Source organism: Lepidochelys kempii, chromosome 22 (assembly GCF_965140265.1).
Source record: "Lepidochelys kempii isolate rLepKem1 chromosome 22, rLepKem1.hap2, whole genome shotgun sequence".
In the NCBI taxonomy this organism is placed as follows: domain Eukaryota; kingdom Metazoa; phylum Chordata; order Testudines; family Cheloniidae; genus Lepidochelys; species Lepidochelys kempii.
This window is the reverse complement of record NC_133277.1, coordinates 16,520,857-16,538,679: the sequence shown is the minus strand read 5'-3', so window position 1 is coordinate 16,538,679 and position 17,823 is coordinate 16,520,857. Positions and strand designations below refer to the sequence as shown.

The following is a 17,823-nucleotide window of genomic DNA, read 5'->3' as shown; positions in this document are numbered from 1 at the left end:
ACTTTTTATACCATAAGACAGCTGGAAGCTGAATTGCCCACTCCTCAAGAACAGCGTTCTGTTTTACAGTATCAAGGGTTTATTAGCAGTCCGGTTGTATGCCCCCACCGCCCCCAAACAGGATTCCAGTCTGAAAATCCTGCTAGATTCATCACAGAAATTTAATTTGAAACAGGTGAGTAGCTTGGTTACAAACTCAACCAGTAGTTGATGGGATGGGATGGGGAAGGGAGTCTGTAAACCTTGCACGCAAGTGCATGCTTTGCTCAGCAGTATGTTTCCCTTGGTTACTCCCCCCTCCCCCGTTTCAAGTTTTAACAGAGGAAGCAGTGTTACTATTCTTCAAAGCCTTCCTAGCTTCTGCAGTAGAGAATTTAAACAGGACAGCTTCTGAAGATGGAGACAGCTCAAAGAAATGTCCCTACTTACCTGGCCCTGTCTATCTTTAACTTGTTGTGCTGCTGCCTTCCACTTGGAATAGCTGCTCTCATCTTTTCTCTCAGAGTAAGTTTGGCATTTATTTATGTTTATTAATTTTTTTATCGGTGTATTTCCAAACTTTGATTTACAAATGTGGTCTTAAAATGTCTGTTACAGAGAGAGTTGGAGAAGCTAACTCTAATTTTCAATGCAAAGGTGTTTAAATGTTTGGATTTTATTCCCACAAGTTATAGGGAATAATGCAATTTTCCTTTAGCGATTTTCTAGGGCTACTTTAAGCAAGTGTGGGGATTATTGCTTCCAAAAGTGAACTGACTGGGAAGGGACAACATTTTTCTTGAACTGTTCCTTTGTAGGTGGTGTTGGGTGTAAGTGAAGGATATGCGTGTGAGCACTGGAGTGTGGGCTGTTTGCGTTCCTTGTGAATGGAGAGACGCAGCACTGACTTCTGTGTCCAGCGTTCTGACCGTTAGTTTGAGGATGGGGATTTTCGCCTCCTGGGGACAGTAGCTGAGGACCTTTGCCTTGGAGTGATCAAATTCTGCCATGAGTTTCATTGTGATCAATGCACACTTAATCCCCTTGCTGTGTACTCACTCACACAACTAACCATGTAGATAGATTTACAGTTATGCATATGTGCTGGGACAATTCTGGGCGTAAACAGAGGCTATCAGTCTCTGACAGCACAGCTTCTTTCATGAGGATTCATTAGGAATTGCATTTTTGCATCTATACAAATAATTTGTACTGTTTTTTCCCCAGCTCCCAAAGATATTTAGAATTTTATAGACAAATCCGTCAGTGAGCTGATGTGCTGAGTAGGAAACTTTGGCTACTAGAAACCTTTGTCTGTGAAAGGTGTTTTTTTCTTTTTTCTTTTCACTTTTATTGAGATATCCAGTTGACATGTATTTTCTTCTGAGCAATAACCAAGTGGAGTATTGAAGCTGTCATTGCCCTAAGAGACTTGTTGATCGATGAAGTAAATACACAGGGACGACAGCACAGGCCACCACTGATACTCTGGTGAGGAGTGTGGCTCCACTTTAATTAGCCATGTAACCTCTTTGAGCAAAGAGGACACGCGTGGTTGGGTTTCAGTGCCAACATGTGTCCGTTCTGTGACAGGGTTGGTGACTGGCCAAGTGGAGAGGGGGCATGTGATTGGTGCCTAGCCAGATCTGCTGCTTCCCGCTAGGAAGCATGGTTTAATCTGGCAGCAGCCTCTCCCACCAGACTAGGGAGTAAGGTTATCTCGTCAGAGAGAGGTCCTCCCCATGAGGAGGAACACAAACCAGATGACTGTGGAATTTGAGGAGGAAACAGGAGGGGAAGAGGGTTAAAGGCATTTGAAAGGTTAGAAGTCAGGGAGGGTGAGGGGCAATATTTTCTGCTTTTTCCTCACGGCTCGTGCTTGGCCTTATCAGCTGCCATCGTAGCTGCGCTAAGAATATTTTGCTGGGTTTGATCTCATATTCTTTTCCAAGTAATAAGGGCCTTTAGAAGGCCTTTCCCTGGTATCTAATATAAGGTCACTTTCCCAGGAGAATCAGTCTCTCTGTATGCCTGGGTTTCCTCAGTGGAGAGAATTTATTCCTTATTTAATTCCAGTGATGGAAACAACAGTTCTTTTTGCATATGTTAATTTTCCGAGGAAGGAGTAAATATGTACATAGCTCATGAAACTGGTGATGACTCCATAGCATATGTTGTAGCAAGGTGATACATTCACTGTTGCTAAAAGCCAGATTTTCAAACATATTTAGGCACCTAAAGAGTCAGATAATCGTCTAGTGGGATTTTCAGAAGCACCGAGACACCTTATTCCCATTGAAATCCTAAATATTTTTTAAAATCTTCCCTGAGTACTTACACAGCAAGAAGATATCTGACATTAAGGCTATCTTTAGGCTAGCAGAAAGAGACAGAACAAGGTCCAATGGCTGGAAGCTGCAGCTAGAAATATTCAAATAGGAAATAAGACTCAGTCTTTTAGCAGTGAGGGTAACTAAACACTGGAACAACTTACCAAAGGAAGTGCTAAATTCACTGTCTTTGGAGTCTTTAAATAGACATTGCACATCTTCTCAAGAGACATGCTGTAGTTCTGTCACAAGTTTATTGGTCTCAATAGTGTTCACTTGTGTACTGAGAAGAGCAATTTCCTCCACATGAGGAACGACTGGGTGAAACTCTCTGGCCTGTGTTATAAAGGAGCTCAGACTAAATGATCAGAGTGGTTCCTTCTGGCCTTAAAAGCTCTGAATTCTTTAGAAAATGGGTAGATCCCATTCCAAATATCACAAACGTTCAATGAGCTGCCTACAGATGAGCAAGCCTCCACAAGTTATTCACAAAACTACCCACCCGGTAACTTCCAATAATGAAATAACAGCCAGTCTGTTTGCAGGCCAGTCACAGACAGGAGGAGTAAAATTTGTGAAACAAATTGTATTACGATCGTACTTCCCCAGCTCTATCCAGGCACGCTTGTTCTGTGGAGCCAGGGTGTTAAGCCCCAGTTCTGCCCAGGCCTAACACTATGAACATGAATAGTTCTACCAAAGGGGTTACTCAGATGTGTAAAGCTATGTGCACGCAGTAAGTCTTGGCAGGATCAGGGCTTTAGTCTTGAAGCCTGCCAAATTTACTTATAAAAAACCCAGAGTCACTTAACCCTTTATTTCCTTTTGGTGACTGAATGATTGAATTTCTGCTTTGTATTATTCCACCCTCCCTTCCTCCCCAACCGACAACTTAATTAATCACCCCTCCATACTGTGTGATGCAGCAAACAGGGTATGACAGGAAGATCCTGAAGAGAGCTGATTAAAAATAAAAAGACCTCCCAAAAAGTCACAGGAATGTTGATGAATTTTTTTTAATGTTTTCCATCCACATTTTGACCAGCTCTCGTCCTGCATGTGACTGACCTCCATCTGGAAACCTAGCCCCCTTTCCTGTGGAGTGTTCAGCTTCCTCCCATGATGGTCCGATGGCAAGGATGCTAGCTTCCCTGTGACTTACTTCCCCACCTGTAAAATGGGCATAGCTACCCTCCCTTACCTCACTGGGGTGCTGTGAGGATAAATTCACTAGTGACTGTGAGGTGCTCTGTTACTATTGTAATGGGGACAGATACGTACCTAGGATAAATGGATTCCCCCAGAATTTGTTGAACCTCGAGGCATGGTGGAAAGCCCATCTCTATGAATGGGTATGTCCAAAGGCTGAAACAGCTAATGGTAGGATTTCTGACTGGTGGATACGCCTACCCCTTGAATACTGCATGCAGTTCTGGTTGTCTCATCTCAAAAAAGATATATTAGAATTAGGGGTCTGGAACAGCTTCCATCTGAGGAGAGATTAAAAAGACTGGGACTGTTAAGCTTAGAAAAGAGCCGACTAAGGGGGGACATAATAGAGGTCTATAAAATCATGAAGGTTGTGGAGAAGGCGAATAGGGAAGTGGTACTTACTCCTTAACACATAAAACAAGAACCAGGGGTCACCCAATGAAATTAATAGGCAGCAAGTTTAAAACAAATATGAGGAAGTACTTCTTCACACAACGCACAACTAATCTGTGGAACTCATTGCAAGGGGAAGTTGTAAAATGCCAAAAGTACAACTGGGTTCAAAAAAGAACTAGATAAGTTCATGGAGGATAGGTCCATCAATGGCTAATAGCCAAGATGGTCAGGGATGCAATCCCATGCTCTGGGTGTCCCTAAACCTCTGACTTCCAGAAGCTGGGAGTGGACGACAGGGGATGGATCACTCGATAATTACCCTATTCTGTCCATTTCCCACTGAAGCATCTGGCCCCTGCCACTATCAGAAGACAGGATACCGAGCTAGATGGACCATTGGTCTGACCCAGTATGGCTGTTCTTATGTGTTTGAGCTATGTTGGCCATGTGACAGTTAATCAAATGACATGTGGTAGGAGAGAGGCAGACATGCAGCTGCTTTTTGATTGTTTCTTTGTAATTCCTGTGTCCTTGTATATATTGACGGCACATGGACCGTTGGATGGGCACCCTTTGGGGTGGGGTTTTATAAGCCTGGAATCTAAATAACTGTTTTGATGGGTGAGGTGGGCTGTGTTTCCCTTCCAGGTAGAGAATGCCACTGGGACAGGTGACATGGAGCGAGCGTCCCAAGCTTCTCGCACTGCCCGCATGCTGAATATCATCGGGATCGTCGTAGGAGTAATTTTCCTCATCATTGTAATTGTCATAGTGGTAGTGGGGAGAAACACCAAGTGATAGAAGACAGCGTCACCTTCTAAATACTCACCGGTGCTGGGCAATAGCCATGTATCCAGTGCAAGCCCTCCTACCTTCTCAAAGAGCCAGCTGGGCGCAAAAAGCCAAAGATGGGAGTCCTCAGCACCACTGAGACTGCATCATGCACAAGCGCCATCCTGTCCTTCTAGAAGCATTTCTTCATAATTAATTGCTTTGTGCTTTTGAATTAACCAGATTAGCATGGTTTTCTCTATTGGTACGCAAATATATTGTAACAAGATACAATAAAAAAGGATTTGTATACAAATGTCTCCCTACAAGTTTGTTCCCTGTTGCATTAATATACAGGCCCAAAGAATCTAGGTTATTGGAACGCTTCTTAAACTTTTATCCATTTTTATCCACTGTCCCACAGATGAGCTCACAACTAGGGTAAATTTATAGGCCCACTTTTTACAATAGTGTTGACATGAATGGTAAGCGACGGCTCCTGTATTTGTTTCCTGCTCTGCCACTGGACAGATGCCCTTTTATGATGCTTCCCCCTTTGTAAAGGTGTGGAATGGGGAAGTAGGTGGTATTAGGATTGAATGCACTAGCCTGATACCTCTGGAGAGATGAATTCAAATCCACTCTTAGACCCTGATTCAGTAATGTTTTTAAGCCCCATTAACGTCAATGGGACTTGAGCACATGTTTACGCACTTTACTGAATCAGGCAGTTAGTTTCATTAGATTTTGGATTTAGAGTCTGATAGGAGTCTTGCCACTTGGTTCAGTGGGAGATGAATTGGGTTCATAGTTCACAGGTGGCTGAGTCTGGTAGGTCTCATCCTAGTCACTGCTTATTTATCTCCTAACCATCATCATGCAATTTGTCCAGGAATTGGAGTGGCAGAGGGTGCTGTTGGGCTGGACTGAGGTAGATTAGCACAGTTGGAGAGGGCCATGACTGTGGTGTGACAGGTGGCAATTTCCTAGACAAACCTTAAGCTTAATACATTTGGGGTGCATTGTATTAAAATGCAATTGCTTATGTGTGATTGTCTGTAAATTCTCTAGGAGGAGGGGGTACGCTAATATATTTCCTCCGGTTATCAGACCTTTTGAAGCTTTGCACTGGCTAATCCATTGTCTGGCTGATTACCTATTCACGTTTCTTCCAACTGGATTTTCCAGGGACCCAACAGACAAAGAAAGGAGTCTTTCTGATTTCTGAATTCTATTCTGAATAAATAGCCTGAGTTTAAGCTGATTCAGAGGGGCCTTCATTCTGATCCAGCAAAGGGACAAGGCCTCTGGCTCATGGAGGGTCCCACTCCTTAGGGCAGGGTTAGGACTGATATCAACCAGAACACTTGGGGTGATGGGGGGAGGTGACCTCTGGCATGCTTATTAGCGTGCATGTAGGTTCTTTTAGTGTTTTTAATGTTTGATGTGTAATACCATAAGAATAAATGTGTTTGTTTCGAAAGAGCTGTGTGGTCATTTATAACTGTGGGAAGTTACACGGTTATCACTCTCGGAGGCGGAAGCCAAAAAGGCCTGCTTAGTTAGACTGTCCTTTGCTTGAAATAACGCAGTGAAGTCCAGGAACTGTTCAACCTGTAAATACCCAAGTCAGAAGGGAGGCAGAGGCAGGACTCCACCCAAGAAAGGCAACAGCTATGGGAGGGCTAGGGGTGGAAGCCCCACATCCTTTCAAAAAGGTAAAAATGAAATAAAAAGACTATCATTTTTTGCAACCTCAACTTGATGCAGCTACATTATATGGAGCCCCTGCTGTTTGGTAAACATTCAGGTGGGGAAACTGTATCTCTGTTGCAATCACCCTTCCCTAAGCTCCAGGAAGTATGTGTATTTATCTTTCTTTCCTGAAGCATGAGTTACGGTAATTAGAAACTAGGAGCCCTAGCCTGTGTGGGAATGGCCTGACTCAGCTGAAAATATTGCCCAGAAGAATCTCCCTGTCCCCATTACTTCTCCTTTCTTTTCAGACCATTGCGAATTACAGTAATGTGTGTGTCTGGGAAGGGCCTCCCCCATGCAATCTTTTGAAAGGGTATTTACCCAGGCTGGAGGGATGTGTGTAGTATTTTCACAGACCCTTGGGACCATTTGGGGCTGCTCCTTGCCTTACAAGCCTAATTAACCTAATGAAAAAGCCCCCTTGTGGGCAACTGGCTGGCTCTGGGGATCAGGAGTGGACCCTTGTATGACTCTGCCTTAGGTCAACAGTAACCAAAAGCTGCTGCTGTTTAGTGGCCCCCCTCCGTGAAATCATTTGATGGATTCAGCAATGTCCAAAGCCAAGGGCCTCCTGGCTGGGAGCCTTAGTGCATAGCGTTTCCAGGACTGTTTTCTAAGTACTTCGGCAGGAGGGAGAGGATGTATGTATGGGGAAAGGTTGTCCTCCTGCTGCTCACATTTTACCTTTTCCATAGATAGAGAACTCCAGTAAACACCCCGGGGTTGCCTGTCTGGCTCATCTCCCCAGCACTCATGCTCCTTTGCCCAATCCCTGAACCTACTGGCTTCAGTCCTACACAGATGGAGAAAGTGAGGCATAGGCTGTTTTGAATACAGCAGTTTCCCTTCAGGCTAATCATCTTTCCTGTAACTGACTCCCAGCCCAGTTAATGGGAGCCATGTGCGGGTACAGCCATCACCAGCCCAGTGGACCTGGTCCAACTAATTCTAAACAAAGCCATCGTTTCTCTCCAGATTCCACCAGACCGGGTGACATGGCTTTGAGAGTGTCACGCAAGAGGGTGGGGTGGGTTTTTTTCCCCACAAGTTAGCAATTGTAACTTGGAAAGAACAATCTGCTTTTGATTGGAGAGAAAGGGCCTCCCTTCAGCCTTTTCTGAAGCTATTCGCATCTCTGGTGTCAACAACTGCTTAGACTGGCAGCCAGGGCTCAAAGCCCTATGGAAAGAATGTGTGGGGATGGGGGTTCTATCTATCATCATCTGCAAGCAGCAGTACTTAAAGGGCATCCCCAGGTTGATTTCAGTTTTTGGTTGGGTTTGTGACCCTTGAGCCCCCTTCACACATTCTTTAAACACTGAATGCAGCTGAGCTGTGATAGACTGTGACCTCCTTAGGTCTCATAAACTAAGCAGAGTGGGGCCAGCTCTGTACTTGGGTGAGAGACCTGTAAAGACAATGAGAAGCTGCAGGGAGTCACCTGCCTCCCGCTCTGGGTTATAGAAGTATTTGTTCAGGATGAATTAATAAAAGTCAGATGAATCTTGGAGCCTGGATTAAGCAGTGATTTTGAGCCCAGACGATCTACTTTTTGCTGATCCTCATCTTGGACATCCCCAGACCAGTGCTCTTTGCCATGCCCTGAAACACTTTCTAGGTCTGCTCAAACCAAATCTAAGTCTCTCCTTCATGGCATTGCAGAGCACTATTGCTCAGCTACCGGGATAATCACTTTGCTAGGTAGCTTGTCTCAGATCACCTGTGGCCACCAATGGAAATAGCTAACCAGCTCCATTCAAGGCTTTGCTCAAAGGGTTGGCATTGGCTGCCTACTTTCTGTTAGAATCCCAATTCCAAATAATGAATTTTTGGGTTTGCTGGCCATACTGAATTTTAAAAAACAAACATACATTTGTTTGGGTGGACCTGAAAAAATTTTTTTTTGATTTTTTGGTGAATCTAAAAGTAAAAGAAAATTCATTTTGGGTCAAATGAAATATTTAGTTCTATAGGAAACTGTTTTCTCTAGATTTTGAGTTTTGTTGTTGTTGTTATTTTGTTTTTACATTTCTGTATTTTTAAAATAAATTGAAAAGCCATTTTGACACAGAAAATTAAAACTTTTCATTTTCAAAGTATTCCAGGGTTGGAATACGTCAAACATTTCAGCTTTCCCAGATATTTTGTTTTTTCAATCAAAACAATTCAGTGAAACCAACACATATTTGTGAAATTTTTGGTATCCCCAAATCTGTATATTTCACCAGAAACAATTTTGGCCAAAAATTTTCACCCGGCTCTAGCTGTGAACTCTGTCACTTGAGACATTTAAACCTGGACTGGACACAGCATGGGAAACCGTACTCTAGAGAGCAGCCCAGGATTGGCTGAGGGGGCTGGAGGAATGGGATAGCTGGTGCTTGTATTGTGACACTTCCTTCGGGGACCCAAGGTTTTCAGGCTCTTTGCCACTACCTGCCCTCAGCGTGAGGAAGACTCGTCTATGCCCGCAACCTGAAACCACTAGCCTCCGGCTGCACAGGCACTGCCTTCCTGCCCTTCGTAGGTCTCGCTTTCTCGGTACAGATTACCGATAGGCACATACCTTCCCCCTGAGTTCTTGGAATGGCCTCTGGCACGCCCAGCCCACGTTCCATTGCACATTTACAGAACTCTGAGAGCTGCTACTCCCGAAAGGAAAAGCACACACCATCTTGCAAGATTCAGCTCAGGATCACCACACAGCTCAACACACAGAACTTCAATATATACATATCGTGAAAAAAGGAATACGTTTATTATCCAAACAGAGATTCAAGGACAGAAAGTGAGGATATTGCAAAGCAATGGTTACATATAAAACAAAATCATAACATGCTTTCTAGAGCCGACACTTACCTAACAAGGCGTTCCGCTATCTCCTACGAGATAGCTTACCTCATGTCCTTTTCTCAGCATTTTCAACCAGTTTAGCTGAGATCCATTCTCATAAAATCAATCCTACTGGCAGTCCTCACAGATTGAAGGAATAACTGGAGGTTCATCTACACCCCAGATATAGTTTCAAAAGTTCATTACCTTACTCCTAAACAAGATAACTCCTCTTGGTTTATTTTTTTCCTGAAGCCCCTGCAATCTATTGATTAGAATTTTGCTCAGACTGTAAATGGGTGTCCTTTGGGAACCACACAATACTCAGTTTGCACGTGGTGAGCCAGAGTGACATACGCATCTCTGTCTTGCATGACAGAGATATGTGGATCACCTGGTGGCCTGCCTTTACTCACAGTCCTAGGGAACATAATTTTTACTATATATCCATAACTATTCACATGTTTTCCATACATGCATCTTGCAATGATTATGATGATCAATGTGACACAGGCTTTCATTACATGACCCCTTTTGATGAACCCAGGAGATCCGTGTACCCCTATGTACCCCGGGGCCATCTACCAGTTAGCATCAAGGGGTCCTTGGGTCACATGTCTCATCTCTCAATTCTATGTTCTTTGATTAATGCACATGCTAATGCAAAATCAGACCCAGCTTTGGCTCTGAGAAGCCCCCACCCCAGCTCCCTGTGCTCCCTGCCCGCCACAGAGCCAAAATACAAGTTTGCCCCGGGTGCCTGTCTCCCTAAGGCCAGCCCTGCCCTTTCCCTTGCGCCAAGGCTCTTTCCTGCTCATTTTCAGCAGGCCGCTTGCACGCAACCAGACTCAGCACAGTCTCAAAATCTGAAAATGCGCTTTCAGAACAGTTTGGAGTCACCTCAACACACTGTACGTCATACCCAGCCTCTCTCAGGGCTTCCTCCACCGACTCCCACTCCAGGTAGAGGCAGGAGAACCTGCGCTGGCCTACCATGTAGTAGGTTTCTTTCAGGACTGTCACCATCACCAAGTGGCCCCCTGGCTTTAACAGAGAACTGATGTTCTTCAGTGCTGCACGATAGCTGTTCAGGTCTTTGCAAGCAGCTTCCAAGCACAGTGTGGAGAGCAGGCAGTCGGCCTGGGGCAGAGACACAGGGGCCAAGATGTTGGATTGGGACACATCGCATTTCAGAACCTGCTTGACTTTCTTTCTCAACTTCTCTTCCTTCTCAGCCCACTTTTCCCTGCAAGAAATGTTATATTGTGTACCATTGCATGATTATCAGTCTGTCCATCAGATCTCAGCAAGGCGATGTTCAATGGAATCAAAAGGCAGCACATTTAAAACTAATAAGAGGGGACTTTTTTCCACACAGCATGCAATTAACCAGTGGAACTCATTGTCACACGACACCACTGAGGCCAAGAATTAGACAAAAGGATAATAGCCAGTTACATTACAGTAGGGATTAACCATAACCAAGCCCTGGAAGGGCTATAAACCCTCCTGCTTCAGGGCATAAGCCAACCCCTGACTAGCTGGAGTTAGGAGGAAACTTTCCCTGGGTGCTAGGCATTTCACAATTGTCAAACTGCAGAGCAATGCAGCAAGAAAAGACGTTGGTGTGACTCTCCATTCTTACTGATCCAGGAGCATGGGGAGCTTTGGACAGCTCAGCATTTTCTCTTTGCATCAACACCTTCTGTGCTTCTGATCTATGCAAGGAAGAAGGAGGTTCCAGTGGTTAGCATGCTAATCTAGAACCCTGGAGATCTGCATTCAGTTCTGTGCTCTGCCACAGATCCTTCTGAGTGGCCTTGAATAAGTCGCATAGTCTCGCTGTGCCTCAGTTCCCTCTCTGGATAATGGGGGTAAGGTCACAAGGGTGTTGAGAGTCAATGCATTAATAAAAATAGAGAGTCTCTCAGACACTCTGGCAATGGGGGCTGTATGAGTTCCCAGATAAATAGAGACTCTTGCCTCTAATCTGCAGCCCTTCTTCCCCCAAAGTCCTGGGCTGCATCCTTCAACAGCTCTGCCTGAATCGCTCCCCTGCTGTTTCCGTCCTGGGCTCTGCCCACCCCTCCAGCTTTGCCAATGTACCTCTATCCAGACCAGCATTCCCTGACCCTTGCTCTGCCAGTCCTGCCCCCTTCAACCCCATGCTGCCAATGCATCTCATCTCTGAACAGCTGGTCCTTTGCCTGCCGTGCTATTTCAGTTCTACCCAGCTCTCTGCTGGTGCCCCTCACTCCTTCCTGACTCAAAGCCTCCACCCTTTGCTATTCCAGTTCTGCTCCCCCTACACACAGACACACAGCTCTGCTGATGCCCCTGGGTCCTAACCTACAGCACCCCTTGCTCTTCCAGCCCGGCACCTCTCCTGAACTGAGACTGCCAATTAAAATCAAGTAGCTAGAACGATTCACCGCCCTCTGAAAACATAAGGTCTGATGTACTTGGAAATATTTTGTCCGAGCTTTCTGTGGATGTTTAGCTCTGGAGAGAGATTAGATAGCAAGTCTCTGAAACACAAAGCCCCACAGCAGACTGAAACACTATCACTGAGACACAGACAGCTGCTCTGTCTAGATACAACTGTTGTTTTATTATTTATCAATTGTGTTACCTCATTCACACCATGGCCCTTTGCAGACCCGTGTACAGACAAGAGCCCTGTTCCAAGGACCTTACTCTCCAGACTAACTAGAATTTTTTATTCTAGACAAGCTCTCAACAAGGTCCCATGAGCGGCCCCTGCTGGCCCAGAGTGGAATTTTACAAACATTTACACGCTATTGGGAAATACAATTTGTGTGGTTTTCCAGGTTTCAATGTCTTGTTTAAACATATAACCCCACAGGAAACTAAAAAGCGAGAGGCATCCACGTTCTCTGCACTGGCCAAGTAGCAGGTTACAATGACTGAACCGTATTCAACCAGAGCGGAAAAAGGGCGAATTGAGAGAAGCAGGAGTGGGATCGGTGTTTGTACAGCTGCGCTTACACAGTTGGCAGTAACTATTTGCACTCCACTGCATGAATGTCCTGGGAGGGGTAATGCCCAGAACTACAAGCCTGGAAATTACCAAGTAAGGAGAGACTGTGGCATGGCACAGCAAAGGTGATGCATATAGAAACCTTATTACCAGAACTAGGGAATTTAGTAAAGGTCTGTGTCCTGGTTGGTCATTTCAATATGACTTTGGATTCAGGTTTCAAATCCCTCCACATATGCTTTTGAAAAACTGAGTCCTTGCCATCTACGGTGGAAGCAGTGGTCATGTAGTCAAAACAAAGACCCGCGTTTTAGTTCTCACTCTGCCACTGACTTCCTGTGTGATCTTGGGCATGTTACTTCCCCTCTCTGCACCTTAGTCTCCCCATCTTTAAAATGGAGATAAAAATACTTCCTTATCTGTCTCAGCAGTGTAGTTGTAGCCATGTTGGTCACAAGATATTAGAGATACAAGGTGGGTGAGGTAATATCTTTTATTGGACAAACTTCCATCCAATAACTTGATCCAATAAAAAAAATTTATCTCACCGACATTGTCCCCTTATCTGTCTACCTAGGTATTTATGCTATGCCCATCACCATGGTATTTCACCTTCCAGAGTTGTTATGAAGCTAAATTCATGTATGTTTTTAAAACTCACAGTCAACCTCTGGAACTCGTTGCCAGGGGATATTGTGAAGGCCAAAAGTATAGCTGGGTTCAAATAGCATTAGGTAAGTTCATGGAGAATAGGTCCATCAATGGTTATTGGCCAAGATGGTCAAGGACACAATCCCATCCTCTGATGTCCCTAAGCCTCTGACTGCCAGATGCTGGGATCGGACAACAGGGAATGGATCACTTGATAATTGCCCTGTTCTGTTCATTCCCTTTGAAGAATCTGGCATTGGCCACTGCTGGAAGACAGGATACTAGGCTAGATGGACCATTGGTCTGACCTGATATGACCATTCTTATGTTCTTATGAAATGGAAGGTGACTGAGAACTGCGAAGTATTAGTACATATTAGAATAGTTATTTCAGTACAATAGTGTGAAATTTAGTTGGTAAGCTCTCTGGGGCAGGGACCTTCTTTTTGCTGTATGTTTGTACAGCACCTAACACAAGGTGGTCCTTGTCCATGGCTATGCAGGCGTGCTGGAACAATTTTTATAGTGGGAGTGCTGACAGCCATTGAACCAAATTGCAAACCCTGTATATAATGCAATCAACTTCAAGCCTGGGGGTACTGCAGCCCCCTTATTTCCAGCACCTATGTGTGTAACACATCATATTACCTATAAAAGTCTCCCTAAGGCGGATCCTTTTGAAATAGAGGGGTTTCAACATGAAATTTTGTCCTGAGAATTATTATTAAGGTCACCAATCATGCAAGGAAAAATGACAAATTCTATGCACAAAGAAAATGTATGTTCTAAATTTTCAAAAGTGACTACTGATTTTGGGAGACCCTTTTTGGGTGTCCAACTTGAGCTACCTTAAAGGGAGCCTGATTGTCACATGGGAAGTGCTTAGGACATACTAGATTTGGGCCTTTTTTACAGCATCTCATTTAATGCACCCAAAAAACTAGTCACCTGGGAAAATGTGCAGAGCTGGTCAGAAAAATGTCCAAACCAAACGTTGATGGAAAACGATGGGGGAAGTTACACGAAGATGTCCATGGTTTTTTGTTTGTTTTCCAACCAGCTGCAATTAGTTAAAAAAAAATTAGTTAAGTTTGAGAAGTATGCAGGCTTCAGCGCTCTGTGAGAGGTATGGGAGGCTTTCCTGATAGCAGCTACAGAGAATGTGTGACAGGATCATACTTCTGAGTTGTTTTATAATAAAGGCTGAAAAGAGAGGATTGTTATTCTGTTTGCAGCACTATTCTAGTCAAAAATTTTACACAACACAGAGGTAAACCCTAGGCCCTGACCCTAAAACACTTACACACTGCTTCACTTCAGCCAATGTATTATTATTTATTATTTGTATTACTACAACGCAGGGGAGCTGGAACAATTTGTACAGTGGGGGTGCTGAGAGCCATTGAACCAAACTGTAAACCCTGTATGTGATGGAAACCACTTCAATCCAGGGGGTGCTGCAGCATCCCCAGCACCCTTCGTTCCAGCCACTATGTGGCTATGGCTCGTGGGTGCTATGGTAATAAAAATAGTATCATAATCAGTATAACTAATAATAATAGTGACACATGACCTATAGGGTTCAGCTGGCAGCTTCCAAACATGGCAGTTGGATCCGGAGCGAGCGCTTGCAGTGGATTCCCATTTCTTGAGCTTCCCCTGCGTCTGCCATATGTCAGCCTTTGGGTGTCCTACTCAGTTTGTCATTGTGTTTTCACATCACACTCTAGTAAGAGGTCCCCTCCCCTGCAGGGGTTCATTTCAGTGACAAGACATGTTTCCTCTGACTGGACCATCAGTAGCCAGGTCACCCTTCCTTACCTGTCTCCTTCCAGCTCACACACGTATTTCACCACTGGAGTCCAGTCAAACGCTCCTGGCTCATTCTTCAGCCATTTCTCCAGTTCCTGGCGGTTCCGGTCTGTATAGTCCGAAGCGATGATCTCCTTAAAGTTCTCGCAGGCGGAAAGGAGCTGATAAATGGTGGGGCCGCTGCCGATGTCAATCAGGGTGTCGCCTTTCAACCCACCTGGTTGGGAACGGCAGGGAACAAAGTTACATTGGTGCATTGCATGACCCATAAGACGGAGAAGTTGTACTCAGTGCTGGTTGGGGTTTTTTTGAGGCGGGCTTTTTGTTTGGTTGGTTTTCATTTGCTTCTTGGATGCCTCATGCAAATAGTATGTAGGATGGAACACTCCTCCAGCAATAGCCTCAACACCTAAGGAGGTATGTTCTGGTTAGGGCCTTTGCCTAGACTAATGAAATCTGCCACAGACTCGCCGTGTGACTTTGGTGAGTCACTTAATCTCTCTGAGCCTCAGTCCTTCATGTGTTAAGTGGGAATAACAATCCTGCCTTTGTACATCTTGTCTATTTAGATTATAAACTCTCTGCCTAGGCTGAAGTTGGTTCCTTATTCCCAATTCCTTGTCTGTGGTACCAGCATCCTATCCACTGTTCCCAGTTGTTTATTTAACCTCCAAAATTATTTAAAAATATGCCAATGTAAGATTAAATATTTTTAGAAATTTTATCAAATGTATGTGATTGAATGTGATAAAAATTTAAATGACTAATTACTTAATTATTTATTAATTGAATGACCAAATAAGTGGATTGGCAGTGTGACATGAGGCAGAGCATTGCACAGTAACAAAACTTCAGGTCAGCCAGCGGCATGCCTCAGTTCCTTCAGAAGAGTCTGACAGTGGCGGGGATGTGTCAGTCGGGGTGACCCAAGACTGATTTTGTCATGTTTGGCCCGTCAAAACCCAGCTCCTTACTTCATTCGTAATTGAATAATCAGCTCATTATCTTTCATATTTTATCAATTCAATCACATTGATAAATATATTTTAAATAATTTTGCCCTTTGAATAAGGGTCTAGGAACCATGAATAAGGAACTAACTTCAGTCTCAGAACTCTCTAGGGTAAGGACTTCCTCTGTGCTTGTACAGCGCTCAGCACACCAGGGTCCCGATCTCAGCTGGGGACTCTCTATACCATCACAATAATCATTCTATAGACGCTCATTATCACAGGTGTTCTGATACCATGATCCTCAACATGCTTTAAAAATGTTGCTAGAAAACCAGAGTAGGGAACCAGCAATGGAAAGGCTGACCCAGAATACCCTGGTTATAAACTGCTTAGCAGTGAGCCCAGTCACATGCTATGAGTTGCCAGGGAGAAGTTCTCCAGGGTGTGTAGTAACATCAGTAACCCCTAGTCCATTTCCAGGTTTAGAATCCAGCTGGCAACATCTGTTACTTCTCATAACACATAGCAGGAAAGAAATCAGATTAATTTATGAAGAGGGAGGATTTTTTTTTGATTCCTGTGATATTAAAGGGTTTAACAGCTTGTACAACAGTGAGGATAGTTCCAGATTGCAACATTGATCATAATAGGATGCAGGGAACCAGGTCACCTGCTCCTTTTAGTAGTTGCAATTTGAAGTCCATCTGAGTCAGTGATTTTAATTCTCATGAGAGTCTGGGGTTGATGACACAGATGGCTCCCTAATCAGGGTCCCCCATCCTGAGTCTGCCATTCCAGCCTTGGTCCTCACCCTCGATTCTGCCATTGCATCTCATTCTTGAACTGCAACTCCCACTCGCTCTTCCCCTCCTGGGCTCTACCAGACACAGCTCTGCTAATGCAGCTCATACGCTTGTTATTCTAATCCCAGACTTCACTATACACAGCGCTGCAGACCTTCTTCAGTCCTGACTCACAGCCCCCACTTTTCTCTGCTCTAGCTCTCCTCCAACCCCAGCTCTGCCAATACCCCTCAGTCCTGACCCACAGCACCTCCAATGCATTATTCCAGCCCCCGACCGCTCCAGAATTGAGATTGCCACTGATGTATGGATTTTAAAGGGGAAAATTGAGTAGCTAAAACTAGCTGCAACACTTAGGAAATGAAGGGGCTAACTTAACTCGGAAATACTTTCAGTGGCTTAGTGTGAGCATGTAGCTCTAGAGACTAGTGTGTGTGACATACAAAACCCCACATCATACTGAACCATCATGGCCTCTACAGCTGCTAGTTACAATTAGAAATGCTCTCAATATTATTTATTATGTGCATGCCATGAGTATGAAGACAAGACGCCTGTCCTAAAAGCCTTGCTACCCTTATAGAGCCTTGTTGTTTCCCGTCACAGACAGCATTATTAAACGAGCATGTGATCCCAAGACAGGGGAAAAGTTGAGAACTTCTCAGTCCTAGTGCACTATACCCGCAGGACACTATACTCACCTGAAATGAATATCTTAAACAGGCTTCTCAGATTTAATTCCAGAATTTCATTCCCTTGGCAATGACTGGAACCAAAGGAATAATAGGTCTTCAAATACACTGCAGGATTAAAATCTTTCAGGTAAGCTTCTCCCCCTGTGAAACTAGCTGGAGATTCCATCTTGCACAAACAACCTCTGCTCTGCATTTGTTCCGAATGGAGACTGATAGCTCTTCCTGTTGATACTTTAAGCCCCTCCTTGTACTTGCAAATTTCAGTTTCACTTCAGACTGGGAAATTTTTCAGGCTGAGAGATCCCACAGGATCTGCAAGATTTTCTCAGTCTGCAGAATCAAAAGAAGAAGCAGCAGAAAAGACTATATGGGGAAGAAAGTGTGTCGTGACCATATTTTCCCAATGGGAAAATGGGACACTGTGTGGGGCCGGTCTGCACGGGGCTAGCCTGAAGCCCCCTGCCACCCACCCGCATGGGGCTGGCCCAGCCCAAGCTGCTCTCCTCAGCCTTCCCTCCCTTCCACTCAGGGCTGATGTTGCCGCTCTCCCACCTCCACCAGCATGTTCCTCCATGCCCTGCTAGGGGTCGCCCCCCACTTTTTTTGGCCAAACTGGGCGTTTGTCCCTTT

General features: G+C 44.6%; 1 protein-coding gene and 1 long non-coding RNA gene across 2 annotated transcripts; one reads left to right on the top strand and one right to left on the bottom strand.

Moving 5' to 3' along the window:
- Positions 1–223: 223 nt before the first annotated feature.
- Positions 224–5,004, top strand: LOC140901677 (uncharacterized). Its single transcript, XR_012155926.1, has 2 exons — positions 224–504; positions 4,566–5,004. It is a non-coding gene; the product is annotated as an uncharacterized lncRNA (long non-coding RNA).
- Positions 5,005–9,206: 4,202 nt separating this feature from the next.
- Positions 9,207–17,398, bottom strand: LOC140901659 (nicotinamide N-methyltransferase-like). The gene is made up of 3 exons (XM_073320892.1): positions 17,200–17,398; positions 14,752–14,959; positions 9,207–10,524 (listed from the first exon to the last, which is right to left on the bottom strand). Exons 1-3 carry the CDS (start codon positions 17,384–17,386, stop codon positions 10,047–10,049), a joined length of 873 nt encoding a protein of 290 aa, XP_073176993.1. The 5' UTR covers positions 17,387–17,398; the 3' UTR covers positions 9,207–10,046.
- Positions 17,399–17,823: the final 425 nt, after the last annotated feature.

Coding starts and splice junctions, on each gene's coding strand:
- LOC140901659 (XM_073320892.1), bottom strand. CDS start 17,386: ATGCAGAGCAGAGGTTGTTTGTGCAAGATGGAATCTCCAGCTAGTTTC. Junction 14,960..17,199: donor GTTTAAGATATTCATTTCAG/GTGAGTATAGTG, acceptor GTTCCCAACCAG/GTGGGTTGAAAGGCGACACC. Junction 10,525..14,751: donor TGTGAGCTGGAAGGAGACAG/GTAAGGAAGGGT, acceptor CATTTCTTGCAG/GGAAAAGTGGGCTGAGAAGG.